The sequence below is a fragment of the Phocoena sinus genome, chromosome 15 (assembly GCF_008692025.1).
Source record: "Phocoena sinus isolate mPhoSin1 chromosome 15, mPhoSin1.pri, whole genome shotgun sequence".
NCBI lineage: Eukaryota > Metazoa > Chordata > Mammalia > Artiodactyla > Phocoenidae > Phocoena > Phocoena sinus.
Genome location: NC_045777.1, coordinates 65,845,871 through 65,866,479, shown reverse-complemented (window position 1 = coordinate 65,866,479; position 20,609 = coordinate 65,845,871). Strand labels below are relative to the sequence as shown.

Below are 20,609 nucleotides of genomic sequence, written 5' to 3'. Positions count from 1 at the left end.
CTGTACTGAACATACAAGTATAAGTTAAATGATAGTAACTTTGAAGTTTAGGAAGATAAAGCAAAAGGAAATTTAGAATGTCTTACACCAACCCCTCACTTGTTGGACTGTAAACCCTCCTGAATATGTGAAGCAAATAGGTTAGTTAGAATAAAAGGCAAATTCCTCAGAGCACCATTATACACTCCACAAGATGTCAAGTGCCACTTTCTATAATGTCAACATTTCTTCTTTAAAAAACACAAATACAGGAGCCAGAAGAGGGGTTTACAAGCCACATCATAGAGCCCTTAGTGTCCAGTGATAGATATTAGTCCACTGACCATGATTGGTGCCCTAAGGAGGTGAAAGTTCACATAAGCAGAAACTGTGTACAATTGTGTTTCCAGCATTGCCAAGGAAATCTCTCTCTAAATGAAATAATGAAGTCATAGTCATGAAGAAAAAAATGAAAAAGAATAAAGAAAAATCAAGAATAAACACAGGCTGGGTTATTTAGAGCTGGATTAAGGGCCTAGTTCAGGAGAAAGTGGAAGTGTCAATGTGAAGTTGCCACTGGATGAGGGGGAAATTTATATAATTCTGATATCTAGACTGGGGGTTGGAAGTTTGCATATTTTTCTCACCTAATAGGGTTTCTCCCAACATAGCAAACGTGAAATACAACAGAGTTTGTTTTTCAAGTTTGCCTCCTGATTTGCACCTCCAGCAGGTAGGACTCAAATATGCTTAGGGGTCAAACTATGTATCTTAACTTTTATCTGTGTGCTAACTTCTAAGATCCTAACGACAGAGGGTAGTGTATGGGCAACTGAAATTCACCTAGTGAAAGAGAGGTTCTGGGGGAGACCAATGCTATTTTCCAGCTTCTATGACATGGTTTAATGGGATCAGGACTGGGGCGTACTTTCCCTTTCAACAGCATGAGTCTTAACCTTTTTTGTTTATTGAACATTTTTTGGGTGGAATTCAATTCAAAAACATTTTCGAGCACCTACTATGGGCAAGGCACTATGCTAGGCACTGAGGATGAAAAGAAAAAAGTTTTCCAGCCAGCTCTCTCTATGCCTCCTGACACCACAGCAAGGCCAGTGTAACGAGACTGCCTTTCACAAGCAACTCAGGACCTCCAGAAATATATGCTATGCAATCTCCACAGATGACACTCTGAAAAGTAAAGGCGGAAGCAAAGATGAAAGAAAAAATGAGATGGTGATAAGATTTTTGGAAATAATGGTAAATCTGGGGTTAGAATCAAAGATTATTGACTCTCAGGTCAGTGCCCCTTTTGCAGATTACCTCCTCTAGGATTTGTAGTAACTGAAATCTGGCAACAACTTTGTACTTGAGGAGTAGTTGGGGCTGAGTGTGGGGATCACTTACTCCTCCTGAACACATTCTTCAAGAGTGGCATCTTTTCAACGATATTTGAAAGATAATATATTAACATGATAGTTGCTGAGACTAGGGATAAACCCCCAGAGAAAGCAGTGTGACAAACCACCATTCTTGGTTGTAAGTCACATAGAAACATATTCTGGCAAATTTAGACTGAAAAGGAATTTATTGGGAACTTTTGGGAAGCTGACAGAATTATAGGGTAGGCTGGGGGAACAGGTGCCAAGGATGGTTGCGGAATCTAGGAGGCTTGAACCGGCATCAACGTTCTGGAAAGTGCCACTACCGCCACTTTTGGAACGGCTGCAAAGCCGCTGATACTGGACGCGCAAAGCCGCCTCCACCTGCGGCAGGCAGGCCACTTCTCCAGGGAAACACCTTTTTCCGGCGGTGAGGTGAAAGCGAGTGCCTGTCAATCCTGGCGAGGGTCGGGCCTCACGCCACCTCTCAGCAGCCTACCGCCCACCGGCTTTAGGACCCGGCGGAGCCGGAACTGAGGCTTGGAGGCGGGACTAGGTGAGGTCATCGCGCACACCTGACGTAATCAGCCCGCGCCAGCAAAAGTGAGGGCGCGAGGGCCGTGGAAAAGCACGATTCTTGCTTGCCTCAGCTCTCACGTACCATGGCGTCCCCCGTCCAGCAGTCTCCTCAGCCTGGCGGCGGGAAGCGCAAAGGCAAGGCGCAGTACGTGCAGGCCAAACGGGCTCGGCGCTGCGATGGCGGCGGGCCCCGGCAGCTGGAGCCCGGGCTACAGGGCATTCTCATCACCTGTAACATGAACGAGCGCAAGTGCGTGGAGGAGGCCTACAGCCTGCTCAACGAATACGGAGACGACATGTATGGTCCAGAAAAGGTACCAGCCCCGGGGAGGGTGGGCTTGAGGGAGGAGGGAAGGGTGGCAGGCCGGCTCCCTGTGTACGCATGCGCGAGGTTGGCAGCTTGAGTGGCGGTGAGGGGGCGTGTCCTCGCCTCTGTGTCCTCTCCGCCCCCCCGCAAGGTCTTGGCTCCCGACCCCTACCCGGTCTTGTGCTTAAATGTTTGCACTTCGGGCTTTTTTTCCCCATCATTAATCACGGTTGCTCCCATGTATAGATAGCTTCCTGCGGTTCAGGCCTTGTTTCTGAAGCTCTTTCAGAAACATTTACTTCTCATCGTAGCTTTGTGAAGTGTTGCTCACCGGGACACTGAGGTTGAAGTAGGTTAGGTAGGTACTAGCTGGTCCAAGTTCACAAGGGCACACTTCATTCGTCCTTAAGGTTTTTGCCATACATTACCACCATTTGAACATTATGGCTGAAGTAATGTGTTTGTCCTAAGCACTAACATCTCTAAAATAGTGTTTTTAGTACTTACTAGTGCTAGTTACTTCTCAAATGCATATAAAAATACATTTCAAAAAGTAAGAACTTTTTGAAACAGTACCGTATAAAGTCTCATTGTCCCATTTTGGAAATAATTATATTACTGGCTTAGGATTTGGACCAGTACACACATGCACACCCCAAGGAATTAAATGGAGGAGCATAGTACAGAGGGCATTTAAATTCACGTACTGTCATTTACTAGCTCAGGGGATAGGCATGTTATTAATTCTGCTGAGCTAGGTAAAAAAGAGAATAATGATAGGACTTAAGAAGGTTGGCTAAAAAAATTGCATATGGGGCTTCCCAGGTGGCGCAGCGGTTGAGAGTCCGCCTGCCGATGCAGGGGACACGGGTTCGTGCCCCGGTCTGGGAAGATCCCACGTGCCGCGGAGCGGCTGAGCCCGTGAGCCGTGGTCGCTGAGCCTGCGCGTCCGGAGCCTGTGCTCTGCAACGGGAGAGGCCACAGCAGTGAGAGGCCCGCGTACCGCCAAAAAAAAAAAAAAAAAAAAAAAATTGCATATGTACATAAAATAACATCCTGGTATACAATAAAATATCCATAAATGTGTAAGATTACCATTAATGCTTGATTGGCAATCCCATTAGTGGAGCCGAGTGGGCAACAAGTGCATGTCTTGTCTACACCGACAGCTTGAGCAAGTTCTTGAACTATTTCAGTAGAACAGGAGTAAGGATTTTTAACTTGATAACTATTTGCTTCAATCTCATGAAAGGAGAGTGTCATATCAGGTGCAGTCATACCTATTGATAGGATTAAGGTCCACCCTGAAATGATTCATCTGACGAGCACATTTCCCTCTGCCCCAGACTGTCAAGATGCTTTAGAAAACATTTTCAAATGATATGTACCACAGTCTGAGTGAACTTCCTTCTTCCTCCACATTTTGGAGGGAATGGTGTCTGAGTAAAAAGTTTTATTGTCAATATTGAATCATCTGCCACTGGGGGTTTCACATGAGTAGTTAATTAAGAGCTTTTAACATAAGCTGTTGTGGCATTTCTGCTCATTAGTTTTATGCAAACAGTTTGCAGACAAGGATCAGCAACCCTCTGGAAGTGAGGCAGAAGATGATGATGTGGAGGCCGCCTTGAAGAAAGAAGTTGGTGACATTAAGGCATCTACAGAGATGAGACTGAGAAGATTCCAGTCAGTGGAGAGTGGAGCAAATAATGTAGTCTTCATCAGGACACTTGGAATAGGTGTGTCTGACTAATACATTTTAAGATGATTGATCCTGTAATATCTGGACACCTGTCTCCGAGAACACTGCCTACAAAATGGCTTGATGGGCATGGCTCAGCTAATCATTTGATTGCATCCTCTCTACACTGTGTTAGCACTAGGCATATGGAGAGGTAGAATGGGGTGGTGGACATAGGACTTAGGAGTAGAAACCTGGCTTTGCCACTTTATCTGTATGTAACTTTAGGCAAAACAAGAATACACGGTTCTATCTAAAAGGAGCAGCTGCTACTCATCCCCAGGCAGTTTGGAATGGCTCCAGTCATTTGGGAATGTAGTCTTAGGGGAGCCAGATCTTCTGATTTTTCAAAAGAAGTTGGAAATCTGGAGAAGTTTCTAGGTTTTTAATCGTATATAGTCAGGATGCCTCCTGAGTACTACATTATGATCTTGTACATTCATGGCTCTGGGGCTCCTCTGAGGTCTGAAATCTAGACTTCTGTACAAACTTAGCTAATGGATTGATTAAATCTTTTTAAGTGACTTGCAGATTTTTGTTTTGTTTTTGTAAAAAAGCATGTACTATTTAATGTTTATTACTTCGATAGTTGCTGCTGATACAGGAAAACAACAGCATGGTGTTGCCATCAGATAAATTAGACATCACAAATAAGTTAACTCCAGTGTCTTCAAGAACACTTGTTTTTGATAAAAGCAGAGTTAAAATATGAGATACAGTATTAATACAGAGTAGGCACCAAAGAAATATTAATTGGGAAAAATGTTGGTTAAACTTGTTTAAAATTCATTATGATGATTTTTTCTACTCTACTGTCAATTTATGTCACTGCCAATGAAAATTCATTTTAGAGAGTTTGAAGAGTTTAAAATGAGAACTCTTAAACTTACCTGTTTGTTCTGTGCTGATTTTTTCTTTTTATTTTAGAACCTGAGAAATTGGTGCATCATATTCTCCAAGATATATACAAAACCAAGAAAAAGAAGACTCGGGTTATTCTACGAATGTTACCCATCTCAGGCACATGCAAGGCTTTCTTAGAAGATATGAAAAAATATGCAGAAACATTTTTGGAACCCTGGTTTAAAGCTCCAAACAAAGGGACATTTCAGATTGTATATAAATCTCGAAATAACAGTCACATGAATAGAGAAGAAGTTATCAAAGAATTGGCAGGTATGTTTCTCTTAGTGATTTTACATAGGTGTGCCACGGTAAATACTTGTTTATAAGATTTTTTTTTTTTTTTGAGATTAAGGCTTACATTTTTGAGTGTAGAACAAGTATATTAAAATGCTCTTAAATAATTTCAAACCTAACTTTTCAATATGTTGGGTATGAGATTTTTTTTGGTAGTTAGATACTAAAGTCTTTTCCAAATCAAGATTGAATTTTCTTTGGGGAAAAAAGTGCTGTTGTTAAATGTCTCAGGATTTTATTTGTATTTATTTATTGAAAGCATTCAGGGAATTTGATGGAAGTCCATGTAGAAGAGTGGAATTTGATGAGTGGACTAGTATATACATATTGTTTTAACAAATTCTAAATAGGAGGAGATGGAAGATTGTTTTTGTATCCGCCAAGCTTAAAGGTATCCTTCTTAGCCTGTTTTCCTGTTATTTTTGTTACAGGAATAGTAGGCAGCCTCAATTCGGAAAATAAAGTAGATCTTACCAATCCACAGTACACAGTGGTAGTAGAAATCATTAAAGCTGTCTGTTGCCTGAGTGTTGTGAAAGATTACACGTTGTTCAGAAAATACAATCTCCAGGAGGTGGTGAAGAGTGCCAAGGACTCGTCACAGCTTAATGCAAAGCAGGCAGCGCTAACAGGAAATGGGAAAGAAGCTAAATTGGAATCTGGTGACAAATCAAATCAAAAGGACGCAGCAGAAGGAAAAAATAACCAGCAGGTGGTACCAGAGGATAGTGAGGAGCTGGGTCAGACAGAACCAGTATCTGAGACACATGTGGTGAGTGAGGGGGCCGCTAAACCTGAACTTGCAAGTCAAGTCACAGAAGGATCTGAGTCACATGGAAATGACCTTTCATAGGAAAAGAAATCATTTGGTGTTGGAGGTGGATTTCTCAACTGCGGTTCTGTGAGATGTTGCTGGGATTCTATATAAAATTGTTACTAAAAATATTGTTTTTGAGTTTGTGTGCTGCATAATGCTGTACTCACGATAATTGAGCAGCCCCGTTAATAGCTTTGTTAGAGATCTTTCAGCCCTATATGGCAGTGTGCATTTGGTTGAGCTAGAAGAGGCTATGGATAAATTGGTGAACACTACTGCGCAGAGCGGAGGGTGGCGGGAGGATGATGTTGGCCTCTCCCTCTTGATTACCTTCCCCACTCCCCCGCTTCTGAAGTGCCAGCTGACTTATGGGAGTGAGCAAGCTCTGTGAATCGAAACTCAGAGGGAAATTTTCATTCTAAGGAAGGAATTTTTGCATTTTGCAGCTCAGCTGTCCTCTGCCACTTTGTTGTAAACATTGCAAAAACATGGGCCATATAGGTTAGAAGTGTATTGTTTTGTGAAGTTTTTGTACCTTTTGTGATTTTCTTGTTTAGTTTTTATGCCCCGCCTGCCTTTTTCTTTGGCTGCTCCGCGAGGCATGTGGGATCTTAGTTCGACAACCAGGGATCGAACCAGCGCTCCCTGCAGTGGAAGCTATGCCCATTTTTATGTTTTCGTAACATTTGTTACAACCGAATCTGATGGTGCATTGCTGCAATTTTTGGAGGCAAGGTGTGAGATAGAAGTGTTCATTCTAGGCATAAAATTACAGATATTTCTGATGAGGTTAGTTATGAAGAATTAGTTATTACAGTATACTAGTGCAGCAAGGCACGCAAATTCTTTACAATGTAAGCTACTTTACAATGTAAATGGACTTATTCAAGCTGTTCCATTCCGTATCCTTTGTGAAATGCAACTTACAAAAGGAACATTTGCTTCAGCAGTTGTAACTATAAATCATAGCTCCCTGACAAATAAAGACAATTATTTTAATGGCTTTGGAATATCAAGACAGTAAAGCTTTTGTTCAAAAAATCATGTTCAGTGAAAAGGTTTAGGAAGCAAATTATGTAGTAGCAGAACTTTTTCCAGGAAAGAAAAATTCACGTAGTTGGTAAGAATCTAACAGTACCAACATTAAAATGCTAGGTCAAGAAGCAGTACAAGAAATTGAAAAGACTTTTCTCTCAATGTAATAAATTGACTTATGTCACATGATACTAAAGAGGTTTTGTTTAAAAGCAGCAGCAGTTGCTGATGAATTAACAGATTTCATGAATATTTGTCATGCTATAGCAAGATTTGTAAATTATGAGGAAATTCAAGGAAACTTTCGCCTGCTAGGAGCCTCCCAAAACAATGGTCAGTATAAATTTAATAGGTCTTCGTATCTGAAAAACAACAGTCTGCCATCTGTACTCCTGGTGCCCCATCAGTGGCTGGCTCCATGACAAGTTTTGCCTCATTTTAGTAAAAGAAAATCCTGACGTTGATGTTACAGCACACTGCTTTCTTCACAGAGAAGTGCTGATATTAAAAACTTGGAGATGAAATGAAGAAAGTTTTAAATAATGCTGCAAAAATGGTTAACTTAATTAAAGATCCATTTTATGCAAGAATGTTTAAAAAGAAAAAACAAACTAAAACCTGAACAAAGAGCACATAAATCTCCTACATACAGAAATCCAGTACTTACCAGAGGAAGAGTTCTCTACAGGATATTTGAGTTGAAAGGTGAATTACCAGTAAATTATAAGTACAGTAAAATACTAGGCCAGATTTTGCTAAATGCTTTGAAGACGAAGAATGGCTACAGAAACTAGTCTATTTAGAAGACGTTTTTTTCATTGCAAGAACAAATGAACAGTTTTCTGCAAGGGCCTGGAGAAAAATGTTTCTACTTAAAAGTGACAGAAGTCTTAGATTAAAAGAAACTGACTCTTTGGAATAATTATGTTGCATAAGGCACTCTTGAAATGTTTCTACAGCCACTTGGGTTTGAGAATGAAGAAAGCAACAAGTCTCAGGTCTTATTTAAACTCCTCTTGCAGAACTGCAAAACCAAATTAAATAACATTTCCCCTCCTTTTCCCAACACTGGTGTGTGACTGGGTGAGGAACCCTTTCCCAAAATCTCAGCCTGGGATTTCTTCACTGAGAGAAGAGGAAGAACTCAGAGTCCTCTTCTGACAGTTCTGGATTTCTGTGAAACAAGAGTATCTTTCAACTTAGTGCTCACACTCATATACATTGAGGATCCCCTTAATTTGAAAGTTTTTTCAAGTGTTCCTCCAGGGTAAAACTGAAAAAAGATGGAAGAGACAGACACCAAAGAGGGCTGCAAAATTATATGTCCGGATTGAGAATACTAAGGGGTCATGAAATTAGCTTTTGGAGTTGGATTTTATTAAGTTTTAACAAGTTTGGAAGTATTGTAAATGTTAAGTCTTCCTGCACCAATGGCTATGTTTGTTTATTGGCTAGTGAACATGGAAATTTATTTTTATCCTCCTAGCTAATGGTCCTGCTGGTAAAACGAAGGATTTGGGAGGAGCAAAGAGAATAGAAAGGGCCTTGCTGATGCAGATGAGGCTGGAACTTCCTTATATATCTTTAGATATTAGAATGTTAACTCTTAATAAGTTGAAGTTATCTTGAAAGGATGATAGGAGCATTGTAACTATCATTGGGGGAACACGGATGATAGGATTTTGGTGCCTTCATCAGACTTTTTCCAAGACAAAGATACTTTTATTTTGATAGTACAAGACTCTGGGAATAAAATTGGCTGTATGCTTATAGAACGTACAACCCTGTGGAACTGGGTTCCTTTTATTTTGTGAAAGCTGCTACTCTACAGAAAGATTTTGATTTAGTAGTTTGTTTTTAATCCTCTTTTGTATTTATTTTTATCAGTATTTGGTAAGACCTTAGTGTGACAAAAGCTATTCTTCCCCAAATGTAAGGTAGTACGGTGTTCTGTTGGAATCTGAATTCAGTCATTGAAAGATTTGTTTTCAGGTTTACCAACTGTTTATTTTCACTGACATCTGAGCATGTTATTCTATAAATGACAAGATTCCAGGGTGGGAATTGAGTGCTTTTTGTCCTTTTAATTTTTATTAAAAAAAATTATGTCAGGGCTTCCCTGGTGGCGCAGTGGTTGACAGTCCGCCTGCCGATGCAGGGGACACGGGTTCGTGCCCCGGTCCGGGAAGATCCCACATGCCGTGGAGCGGCTGGGCCACGGCCGTGGCCGCTGAGCCTGCGCATCCGGAGCCTGTGCTCCGCAACGGGAGAGGGCACAACAGTGAGAGGTCCGCATACAGCAAAAAAAAAAAAAAAAAAATTGTGTCAGTTAAACTCCAGTGTTGTGGTTTAGTAAAACTTATTTTGCTCTGTGGAGGAAAGAGTGTTAAATTTGATATTTTAAAACATGTTTCCCTTTAGTTAAACATGGTTTCTAAATGTTATTTTTACTTGTATTTTGCTTTTGGTATGGCCAGATATTCAGCTTGTTTTTCAGTTTCTGATGTTTTCAGAAAAATCAAAATAAATTTGTTCCCTAAAGACTGGTGTTCTCTATCCTTTTTCTTTCTGCCTCTTAGTAAATCTCTTGCTTTATTGTCATAAAGTAGATGTATCATAAAAGATGTTTTTATGTCAAATTATGTATCAAAAGTCATGTACATTGTCCAAAAAGTAAAGATACAAAAATTTATTAATTGCTCTTGAATAACTAAAAACTCTTAAGCGGTTTGTATCTTATTCAAGCATTAGATATTTTACAGTGAGTTTGCTTCAAAATGTATAGTACAGTACTTAATTAAGTTCATTTAATTGGCTTTTGAATTCTTTACATTCCTCACTTTAACATTAATATTTTAATTCACCTTAAAGTATTAGTAGCATATAAAGATTTTAAGCAGAAGAAATTCTGTCTTGAGCATTTCTGTTAGAATAGTTCTAATCTTTATTTTGAATTAATCAGGTAGTAGATAAATTCATTGTCTATTGTGCTTTTCTAATTAATCATTTGAGCCCTGCTGTTTTAAACACTACAAGTTGTTGTTTGGTCAGTGTAACAATTTTCTTCCCAAATATTTTTAGATTTTTACTTATTTATTTTTTGGCAAAGTACAAAACAAAAATTCAGTTGAATTTTTCAACCAGGAAAAATCTTAAGCATTTTAAGAGAGTAGTCACTGAATTATCAGGAAACAAGGACTAAAAGAAAGCAGCCCTGTTAACTACTTAATACCACAGTGTTCTTGTTAGGCTATGTTCAACCCCATTCATGGTCTCTTAAAACGTTGCGTTTGATTTTCCCAGTGATCATCTTTGGGAGTTCTTTAACAAATTCCACCTAATCAACGGAAAAACATATTATGAGACACTTGATTCCATTTTTTACTCTCCCAACTGTCAGAATAATAGGGGAGAGCTTTCATGAAACTCTGGCATTGAGTTTCAGGGTCTGGGTGTTCTCTTAACTGAAGCTAATTGGATGCCTTGGTCACCAGAAACTGTTCCATTTATATATAAAGATGACAGTGGAGCTCCATCATACTGGTTTTTAGTGCAAATTCACCTGTATGCTTTGACAGAAGAACAATCCCTTTATTCTATTGCTTTCCTCCAGTTCGAACCAGACCTGGGTCTCTACTGCCCCAGTGAAATGGAGGCCACAACTAAATGCAAAGGGAAACATCAAGTTAATTCTTGGCTTTTGACCTTTTAAGAGCTGGGTCCTGGAGGTTACCAAGGAGATTTTTAGAGATAATTTTGAGTTTATACAATTTTCCCCTTATGCCCTGACTTGACAGTAAACTACTTTTGTTCTCCCTCAGGATATGACTACTGTATTTTAAAATGTCCTCAAACATTTCTGAAAAGCAACTAGTCACTAATTTAGTGAATTGAATGGAGAAAATGTAACTAGTTCTTAGGTTGAAATTAACTGCATTTTAGCTGAAATGATGCCAGTGGAAATGGAATTCTCATGTAGAGGATCAGTCAGTATCAACTAATAGAATTCTAGGACTAGAAGGAAATTGCAGTGCCATTTGTGTGTCTTTATACAGAATTATGCTTAAATCCTTCCTTTGAAGAAGAAGGTTTCAGGAAAGATTCCACAGTTTCTTTGGATGATATCTTCATCCTGAGCCTTAAATTTGGTCACTTGATACTTAAAGGCACATGCTTTGAATTTATGAGTGTGTAATGGCCCAAGAGTACTATGATAGATAAGTTAGGTGCTGTGTTTAAAAACAATTTGCTGCCTTAAAAAAACAATTTTTTTCCTCATATGGAATGGGACAGATTAGTCTGATAAGGATCCTTAGTATTTACTTAGTATTGCAGAGTTGACCAAAGATTCTAGTTCTTCAAACATTTGTAGTGTCCTAATATAAAATATTTTAAAGCAAAATTCTTAGGGCTAAAGTTGAAACAGTTGTCTTCTACTTATATAATGAGTTACTATAAAGTCAAAAGCTAATAAAATCTATATACTTAGTAGTTTAGATCCTTATTTGGTAACACACACTTAACTTTTGCGCACAATACTTGCCTTTCTTGGATATTTGTAAGGTGCAGTTGATTTTTTTACATGATCCTGAAGTTCAAGAGTTAATTTCTCTGGGTTGGATGATTTAAAGGGTGCAGATAAGACAACAAAAGCTTTCACTACCTGCAGGAAAAAAAATCAGTTTATATCGATAGATTTGCTTTTCAGACACATCAAGAATTTGGACCAATGCTGAACACTAACTGGTTCTTTATTGAACCAGTTAGATATTACCCACTTGGACATCATAGGGTAGTACCCTTTCCCCACTGAGCCTGGTTTAATTTCTTGCCCTTTCTGATTGGCACAAATTATTCCTTATTAAGAGGACATGTTTTATATAACTATGTAAAATTTCATTTTCTATAGCTATATCATGACAATGAAATCCAAGACCCAGCTTTGACTGATTTTCCCAGTATTCAGTCTCATCTTCTGAAATATATTATCTGAGACTAGTGGTTCTCAAACTCGAGTGTGCATGAGTCACCTGGAGCATTGTTAAAACACAGATTGCTGGGCCCCATCCCAGTTTCTCATTTGTAGGTCAGGGAAGGGGCAGGGGTATTAGAATTTGTATTTCTGCCAAATTCCTGCGTGCTACTGATACTGCTGGTTTGAGGACCACACTTTGAAAGTCACTCCTTTTGACTAAGAGTGCCATTAAGTGCACCTTGTAACTCCCCACTGGGGCTCTCTGGGGTCCTTCCCAGTGCACTGGAAAGATGAGCTACTCAATTCTGAACCTCTTCAACCCCTAACACCTCTGAGACTTATCCTGTGTGAGGAGGAGGCAGGAACACCGAGTAATAATAATTCCCCTTCAGTCAAAAGTAATTGGGCAATTTAGAAGTTTTGGGAAACACCATCACAATTTAGAGCATGGTGGGAGCACTTCAGGGGCTCAGCTGGCAGTCCTGGGGTTGAAGGGGTAAACTTAAGCTTTGTCCATTAAACATACCACCTGTCTGTCCGTAGCCCTCGTACAGCATTAGCCCAGTTTGCACTTTCCACTGTTGCAGCACCTCTGGATTGAGTGGCTCCCCTCCCATCAGGCAATGCAGCAGCTTCTCGAATTTACATCTGAAGAGAGAGTTGCATGGGGTCTTTGGGGAGAGAAGTATGAGTGGCTTTCATTGCCAGATAACTAGGACATTAGCAACAAGCAAAGAGCTAGGAGAGGCAAGTCTTAGGAAAGTTCATTCAGTGAATATTTGTTGAGCACCTACTCTCTAGCCAGACATTGTTCTAGGCACGTGGGGCATGTTATGATTAAAACAAAGATTCCTGGTGGAGTTTACACTTTAGCAGGTTATTCAAGAGAGGAAAAGGTTGGAGAAAATGCTAATAAGGATATTAAGCACTTATGAGCCAAGAAATATGGCAGCTAATATTAATTGAACATTTTTTTTTTTTTTGCGGTACACGGGCCTCTCACTGTTGTGGCCTCTCCCGTTGCGGAGCACAGGCTCCGGACGCGCAGGCTCAGCGGCCATGGCTCACGGGCCCAGCCGCTCTGCGGCATGTGGGATCTTCCCGGACCGGGGCACGAATCCGTGTCCCCTGCATTGGCAGGCGGACTCTCAACCACTGCGCCACCAGCGAAGCCCTAATTGAACATTTTTTATGTTACAAGGGCTTTTGGAGCACTCTCATAATCTTCACAAGCCCTATTTTATAAATGAAGACATTGAGGCTGAAAAAAGTTAAAGAACTCTTCCAAGGCCTCCCAAATAATAAAGAACAGAGTTGAATAATCTGTACTCTGCACTTATCATTGTCAAGTGTCTCACTCACCACGCATGCTGCCGACATTGAATTCTTACCAGAACCTCGTGAGGTAGCTCTTAACTATCTCTTATGGATGGAGGTAAGGCAGGCTTAGCAAGGTCCACTATTAGAAAGTAGCAGAGCCCTGCCTGTTTGACTTTGGAGGTTGAGCTTTTAACCAGTGTCTTACTACTCAGCTGCCCAACAGGACTCAGGTGAGAAAGCTTGGAACAGCCCGACTGATACAGTGAGCCCCAAAATGGGTAGTAGGGTTTGGTAGGACATGAATTGTGTCTATTCCAAATAGAATAGCCCTTGAATTAATCTTGAAATGTGAGCAAGATGTTCACATTCTGAGGGCCACAAGGAGTTGATCAGGAAAAGAGAAGATTCCTATCTGCTTTATTCTGTTTCTCATAGAATTCTCCCTCCTAGACGTCTACACCTTGGGGAAACAAAGGATGTCCTTTTTCTGTTTGTTTTGTTTTGGCTTTGAAGCATCCACGTTTAGGGGAGAAAGGGGTGACTGTGGTGACTTAAATTGTTTCTCTCTTCCTTTCTCTTCTTATGTATTGAATTCATATTAGTTAAATAAATATACTTCATAATTTCACCTAATGTTCAGATGATTTGGCTAAGTTGAATATAAGCTTCAAGTCATAAGACTTTATTAACTTCAAGACAGTATAAATGTAGTTGTGCGTTCTTTTAGGGTGGGGGTGATGGGAGTGCTGGGATTGTAGAGCTCTGGTTGTCTCTGGAAAAGTGTTCAGTTGCCCTTAGAGGCTTTCCCAGTGATTCTTAAACTGGGGATGTGGGGGATGGGTTGCCCCCCAGGAGACTCTAGGCAATGTCTGGAGACATTTTTGGTCATCATCACTGGTGGAGAGGGAGGTGCTACTGGTATATAGTAGGTAGAGGCCAGGTAGAATGCTGCTCAACGTGCTACAAAACACAGGACGGCACTCCATGACACAGAATTATTTGGTTCAAAATGTCAGTAGTGGCGAGACTGAGAAACTCTGGGCTATCCTGTGCTGGAAAGGGGAGATCTGTGATGCTGGATTATAACTTTTGTTTGTGGTTCAAGCGGAGATTTCTGCCCAAATACCTCTTAAGGTCTTTTTGCACAAGCATCCAGTACACAGTGGGAGCACTGCACAGGGTCGTGATGGGATAAGTGGTAAGCGGCTGGATGATGGAGAAAGACACAGATGTCAGCACTGGTTAATTAAAGGTCATGACTGGAGGTGATGTCTACAGCCTCTTATTCTCGTCCATTAACATATGCTCATCTCATGGTCATTCAGTAAGAAAGAAAATACAGTAATATGATAGTTTTAGGCCTTTCTGGTTGGGTAAATTTACTTGGCAAAAAGGAGAAGGAGCCAGACATGCTGCTGTGGGGATTGAATCAAGGTCAGTTCCTAAGTTCTTGCTTGATCAGTTGGTCAGATGGTATCATTTACTGAGCTAAGACATTAAGAGTTCTGTTTTGTAGATGTTTCACTGGAGATCTCTAAGTAGAGGTGCCAACTAGGCAATTGGATACACATGTTGGTAGTTCAGGGGAGAATTAAAAAAAACAGTTTTCCTGCCTACCTTCCACAGAGGGTGTACCCAATTCTGAGGCTGCTCTGAGAGTGCTGGACCATCTTGGGAGAGCCTGTGGTCCCACTGGCGAAATAAATGGCCATTGGTTCTTGACTTCCTGTCTCCACACAGCTGTGCTCTGCAGAGGTGGTTCTGCAAAGTATGGGCTCCAAGATGGTGGCTGAACATGGCAGACCAGTCTAGCTCTGATATTTCTTCCATGGTATTTTTGGAGTTATGACACTCCAAAGTTGTTGGTTTGAAGTGGGGATTCCCTTTATCTTGAAAAATACTCCCCAAATGTGTAAATTTCAATGTGAAATTCATGTGAGTTCAAAGTCCTCTGTCTTCTGTGAATTTTGTGGCATCTTTAAGGTTTCTTGCGGACTCAGCCGAATGTTGCAGAGGTGTTTAGGATAGAGGTCTTAGAAGTGGGGGAGCTTGCTACCCAGGGGATGTGCAAGACAACTGGTATGGGGAAGAAAATAGGAGAACTTCAAATTATATGTATTTTAAAATTCATTCTTTAAAATGTTTATTTTTGATATTTGTGTGATGCACAAAAGTACACGAATATAATTTATAAATAAATAAACATGTATTAGGGGAGTGTGGTAAAAACTATTTTACTGGGGGATGTGCATATTCAATCTGAATAATACTACCTTAGGGAATTACTACACTGCCGAATGACTTTATTAACTTGAGAATAATCATAATAGTAATCATAATTACTATAATTCTTACCGAGTGATTACTCTGTGCCAGGCATTATGCTAAAAACGTCACATGCTTCATCACATTTGATTCTTCTACAACTCAGTTGTGTAGATACTATGCTATCCCTATTTTACGGATAAGATACAGAATTTTAGAGATGTTACTTGACTTATCCAAAGGTACTCAGTTTATGAAAGACACAGGCAGCATTCTCTGGCATGGCCTTGGGAGAGAATTTTGGGATTGACCAATGGGATTTGGTGTACATTAACTAGTAGGATAAAATTTTATTCCAACAAAGGAAACTGCCTTTATTCAACAGAGTTTATATGGCCTCCTTTTATAAGCTTCTCTGGAAGAATTTTTTTTTTTAAAACGTAAGCTACTTAACAGCTCTTTGAAGGATAATACTATTAATTAACATTTTACTCCCTTTTTTTACAGTTTAGGAACGACTTTCTCACATATTAGCTTATTTTATCCTCAAAACAGCACGAGATATGTGCAGTATAATTATCTCCACTCTACATATGAGGAAACCTGAGGTTAAGTGATCTGTTTGTTCATTCATTCCTCAGTAAGAATTTCTTAAGCACCAACTAAATGGTAGGAACTGGGGATAGAGTGATCAATCAAACAGACAAACAGTGCCTTTGCCTTCTGGGAGGTTACAATTTAGGGCAGGGGTTGGCAAATTTTTTTCTGTGAAGATCTAGACAGTAAATATCTTAGGCTTTGAGGGTCATAGAGTCTCTGCTGTAGCTACTCAACTGTGCTCTTGTAAGATGAGAGCAGCCATAGACAATGTGTACTCAAATGGGTGTGGCTGTGTTCCAATAAAACTTTATTTATAAAAGTGAGTACCAAACCAGAATTGGCTCATGGGCCCTAATTTGTCAACCCCTACTGTAGAGGAGAAAAATAGACAGTAAATAAAGGAACAAATGAATGGATATGATATTTGGATAGTGATGACTACCATGAAGAAAACAACAGGATGTGATAGAGTGGCTTGGAACTCTACTCTAGACAGGTTGGTCATGGACACCCTCACTGAGGATAAAACATTAGAGCTGAAATCTGACGGGAAGGCGTCAACTATGAAAAGGACTAAGGAAGAGCATTCCAGATGGAAGAAACAGCAGGTGCAAAGGCCCTGAGATGGGCCATGTTCGAGGAATAAAATGGCGGCCAGAGGGAGTCAAGGCAGTGAGAGTGTTGGGAGTTAGGCAAGAGCCAAGCCAGGCAGGATACTCATCTCAGGCCCTGGTAGGAAGCAGAGAAATGGAAGCAGAGCTACATCCCTTCCTTCTGTCCTTAAACACTTAAAAAAAAAAAATTTTATTTATTTATTTATTTATTTTTGGCTGTGTTGGGTCTTTGTTGCTCCGTGTGGGCTTTCTCTAGTTGCAGCGAGCAGGGGCTACCCTTCGTTGCAGTGCGTGGGCTTCTCACTGCGGTGGCTTCTCTTGTTGCGGAGCACGGGCTCTAGGCACGGGGGCTTCAGTAGTTGCAGTGTGTCGCTCAGTAGTTGTGGCTCGTGGGCTCTAGAGCACAGGCTCAGGAGTTGTGGTGCACAGACTTAGTTGCTCCGCGGCATGTGGGATCTTCCCGGAACAGGGCTTGAACCCATGTCCCCTGCATTGGGAGGCGGATTCTTAACCACTGCGCCAACAGGAAAGTCCCTTAAACACCTTTTATTAGGTGATTCTTTCCTGGGAAGAAGCCTAGGTCAACCCATAGTATGCTGAGTCCTTGGAATCAAGGAGACTCTGAGATGTAGTTGTGACTGGTGTTACTCCTGGCACTGCAGATGAGGCAGGGAAAATACTCACTGAAATAACTCTTGGAAGCTGAGCCACCGATTCTGGCTGTGTGGAGACAACAGGAATTTGGTCTTCAAGCCGGGACACTCTGAAACAATGGACTCCACTGCTGGGATCACCTCCTCACTGGCTACAGTGCACTTGGCTTTGGATTCTTGCAGCCAATGGAGGATGTCTTTTGCTGTCAGCTGGCTTGTTCCTGGCATGAAGACAAGCCCCGGGAAAGAGGGAGGGCCCTGAGTAGACTGTGGACTGTGGAAACTTGGACTTTGTGCCTGGGTGGCAAGGAGCTACGAAATCTAGCCTTCAGCTACCCTTGCCTTGGTCCCCAGGGACATCCCACAGGACCCTGATCCCTGGGAGATCCTTAGAGCACTGGCTTCAGAGTCTGACAGTCCCTGGATCTGATCCTGTCCTTGCCACTTACTAGCTTTGTGACCTTGAGCGTCTTACTTGATCTCTCTGTGTGTTCCTTTCCTTCTCTGTAAAATGGGGAAAGTAATAGTGTCTGGTATAAAGTAGGCATTATAATGGTGGCCTATTATTATGTATCATTTTTGTGGAACATTTGAGTCATTATTATGTAACACTTAAATAGCATTTTACAGGTTATATCACATTTTCATGAACATCATCTCATTCAATCCTCTGAACCAGTGGTCTCCAAAGTGAGTTTGGCAAGATAATCCACTGGGGATGAGAGAAGAAATAAGAATTAAAAAGAAATTTATTTGAGATATTAGAATTCTGTTTATGACTTTATCTCATTTTCGTATGTATTTTATAATATACATACTATATTAGCAGAGTAGAACAACTTAAACAACTATATCCAGATGGGAGTATATGTGTCCCAAATATTTTTATTGATAGACTGTGTAACCATAAAAGCTTGGAGACCACTGTTTTAAGCAACCATGTAGGTCCATGTAGTTGTTGCCATTTGATGGAATATGAGATTGGGTCATAGCTGGCAAGTGGCAGAGTCAGCCCTCAAACCTGGGTCTCCCCAGTGGTCTGGCATCATCAAAGTTCGCCTACACTACTTTGGCAATGCTTAATTTATCCCACATTCTCACTTCATTCTAAACACTGGCCTGAGATGGGCCTGATTTTAAAGTACTAGTTCCTTATGAGAAGAACATATATGGCAGAATTAGATGAAAAACACAGGGAAGACGGTTTGCACTTTCTAAAGCAAATCAATGGAAAGAAAGTGGAATGTATGTAAAGCATTACAAACCGCCACTACCATTTATTGAGTGCTTGATAAGTGCCTGCTATCTCACTTAAAATTAATCCAAGTGTATAGATGACAACCAGCCCAAGGGTTGCAAAGTGAGTAAGTGGCAGAACCAAGATTCAAAGATACACTTCCCAGACTCTAAAGACCTGTGTCATATACCAGACTCCTTATTTCTTGGTGAGTTTCCTAAAGTCAGCTAAATAGGGAGATGTGGAATTGAATTCCTAGGAAGGAAACTTTAATTACTGCATATATTTTATTTTATTTATTTATTTATTTTGCGGTACACGGGCCTCTCACTGTTGTGGCCTCTCCCGTTGCGGAGCACAGGCTCCGGGCACACAGGCTAAGCGGCCATGGCTCACGGGCCCAGCCACTCTGCGGCATGTGGGATCTTCCCGGACCGGGGCACGAACCCGTGTCCCCTGCATCGGCAGGCAGACTCTCAACCAGTGCACCACCAGGGAAGCCCTACTGCATATATTTAAAAAACTCTTACATGTCATCCCCTCTTGAGAAAATGAATAAATATGTGATGATAAGGAAGTTAATCAAGAAAACATCTCTTATCATTCACTCAATATAAAAATATAAGATTATTTATTTTGCAAACTGCTTGTTCTTAGTGGCTCAGAAATTATTAGTACTCTTGGTGGATTTGTGATGTGAATGTATTCAGTGGATAGGTTGGGGGTCAAGAGGACTAGTAATATCCACAGAAATTCACTCTTGCCTTTAAGAACTTTTGAAAACTGTTAAAAAACAAAAAACAGCAGGGCAGGAACCTAAATTCTGAGACCAAAGGTAAAAGTCAGATTTGGTGGTTCTCAGTGACAATGGGGGCATTTCCAAGAGGGGTGAAATGGGAAGGTGCAGGGTGGTCAGAGGTGGTTTCTCTTGTTGGCTTCTGTGTCTCACTGATTTTTCATCTTCCACATCCTGCAGCGCTTCTTTATCCTGCTCTTCACCATCACCCTTCATGTCTGAAGTCCATAGTGTCAGATTATCACATAACGATTGCATGATACGTGTGGAGTCCTTGTAGCTTTCTTCAATCAGTGTATCCAGTTCTGCAGCTGAATCATCAAAAGCTGCTTTTGCCAACCTGCAGGCATGGTCAGGGGAGTTAAGAATTTCATAGTAGAATACAGAAAAATTGAGAGCAAGACCTAAGTGAATGGGATGTGTTGGAAGTTCTGCCATTGCAATATCACTAGCAGCTTTGTAAGCCACTAGGCTGTTCTCTGCAGCCTCCTTCCTGTTGTCTCCTGTGGCAAATTCAGCCAGATACCTGCGGTAGTCCTCTTTGATTTTATAAGCAGAAAACCTTGCCCAGAATGTCCAGAAAACAGATTAACTTTAGCTCAGTCTCAACCATTTGCCAATATTCTCCCATCATTTTAGTTTGTTTTCTCCTCCCTTTTTTTTTCTTTCTGTTCAATGCTGCTGATTATTCCCCAGGAAGCTCTCCTAGGTCCAATCACAGTTTTATATGCAACAGATAGGAGGTTTCTTTCTTCAGTTGTCAACTCCACATCCATCCCTGCTGCTTTCTTCATTGATTCCACCATTTTGTCGTATCGCCCAGCCTGCTCGGCTAGCTTCACCTGGTGCACCGGATCCTCCCAATCATCCACAGTGGCGGCGGCTCCCGCAGGGTCTGCGGGCCTTGGATGGAAGGGGATAGCTTCTCCGACACTCTCCCACAATTTCTTTTATTTTGTTTGATTTTTTCCTTGGCTTTTCCTTGTTTTTTTCACGGCCCTCTTCACTAGAAAGGAGCTCTTTGGGTAGGGACATTTTGTCAATTACCATTTACTTCCCAGAACCAAAATAAGGTCTGGAACATATTTGGTCAGTGAGCAAATGCATGAATG

The 20,609-nt window shown here is 40.9% G+C and overlaps 2 protein-coding genes and 1 pseudogene across 2 annotated transcripts; 1 reads left to right on the top strand and 2 right to left on the bottom strand.

The window, feature by feature from the left end:
• Positions 1-1,609: 1,609 nt before the first annotated feature.
• On the top strand, positions 1,610-9,662 carry THUMPD1 (THUMP domain containing 1). Its single transcript, XM_032606829.1, has 4 exons — positions 1,610-2,251; positions 3,809-3,983; positions 4,913-5,161; positions 5,617-9,662. The coding sequence occupies exons 1-4, from the start codon at positions 2,021-2,023 to the stop codon at positions 6,036-6,038; spliced, it is 1,077 nt and encodes a 358-aa protein (XP_032462720.1). The 5' UTR covers positions 1,610-2,020; the 3' UTR covers positions 6,039-9,662.
• A 631-nt stretch (positions 9,663-10,293) lies between these two features.
• LOC116740477 (acyl-coenzyme A synthetase ACSM4, mitochondrial-like) lies at positions 10,294-18,559 on the bottom strand. The gene is made up of 9 exons (XM_032606122.1): positions 18,533-18,559; positions 17,496-17,761; positions 14,950-15,093; positions 14,716-14,747; positions 14,459-14,570; positions 12,542-12,660; positions 11,812-11,894; positions 11,581-11,700; positions 10,294-10,374 (listed from the first exon to the last, which is right to left on the bottom strand). The coding sequence occupies exons 1-9, from the start codon at positions 18,557-18,559 to the stop codon at positions 10,294-10,296; spliced, it is 984 nt and encodes a 327-aa protein (XP_032462013.1).
• Positions 18,560-19,467: 908 nt separating this feature from the next.
• LOC116740476 lies at positions 19,468-20,344 on the bottom strand (annotated as a pseudogene).
• Positions 20,345-20,609: the final 265 nt, after the last annotated feature.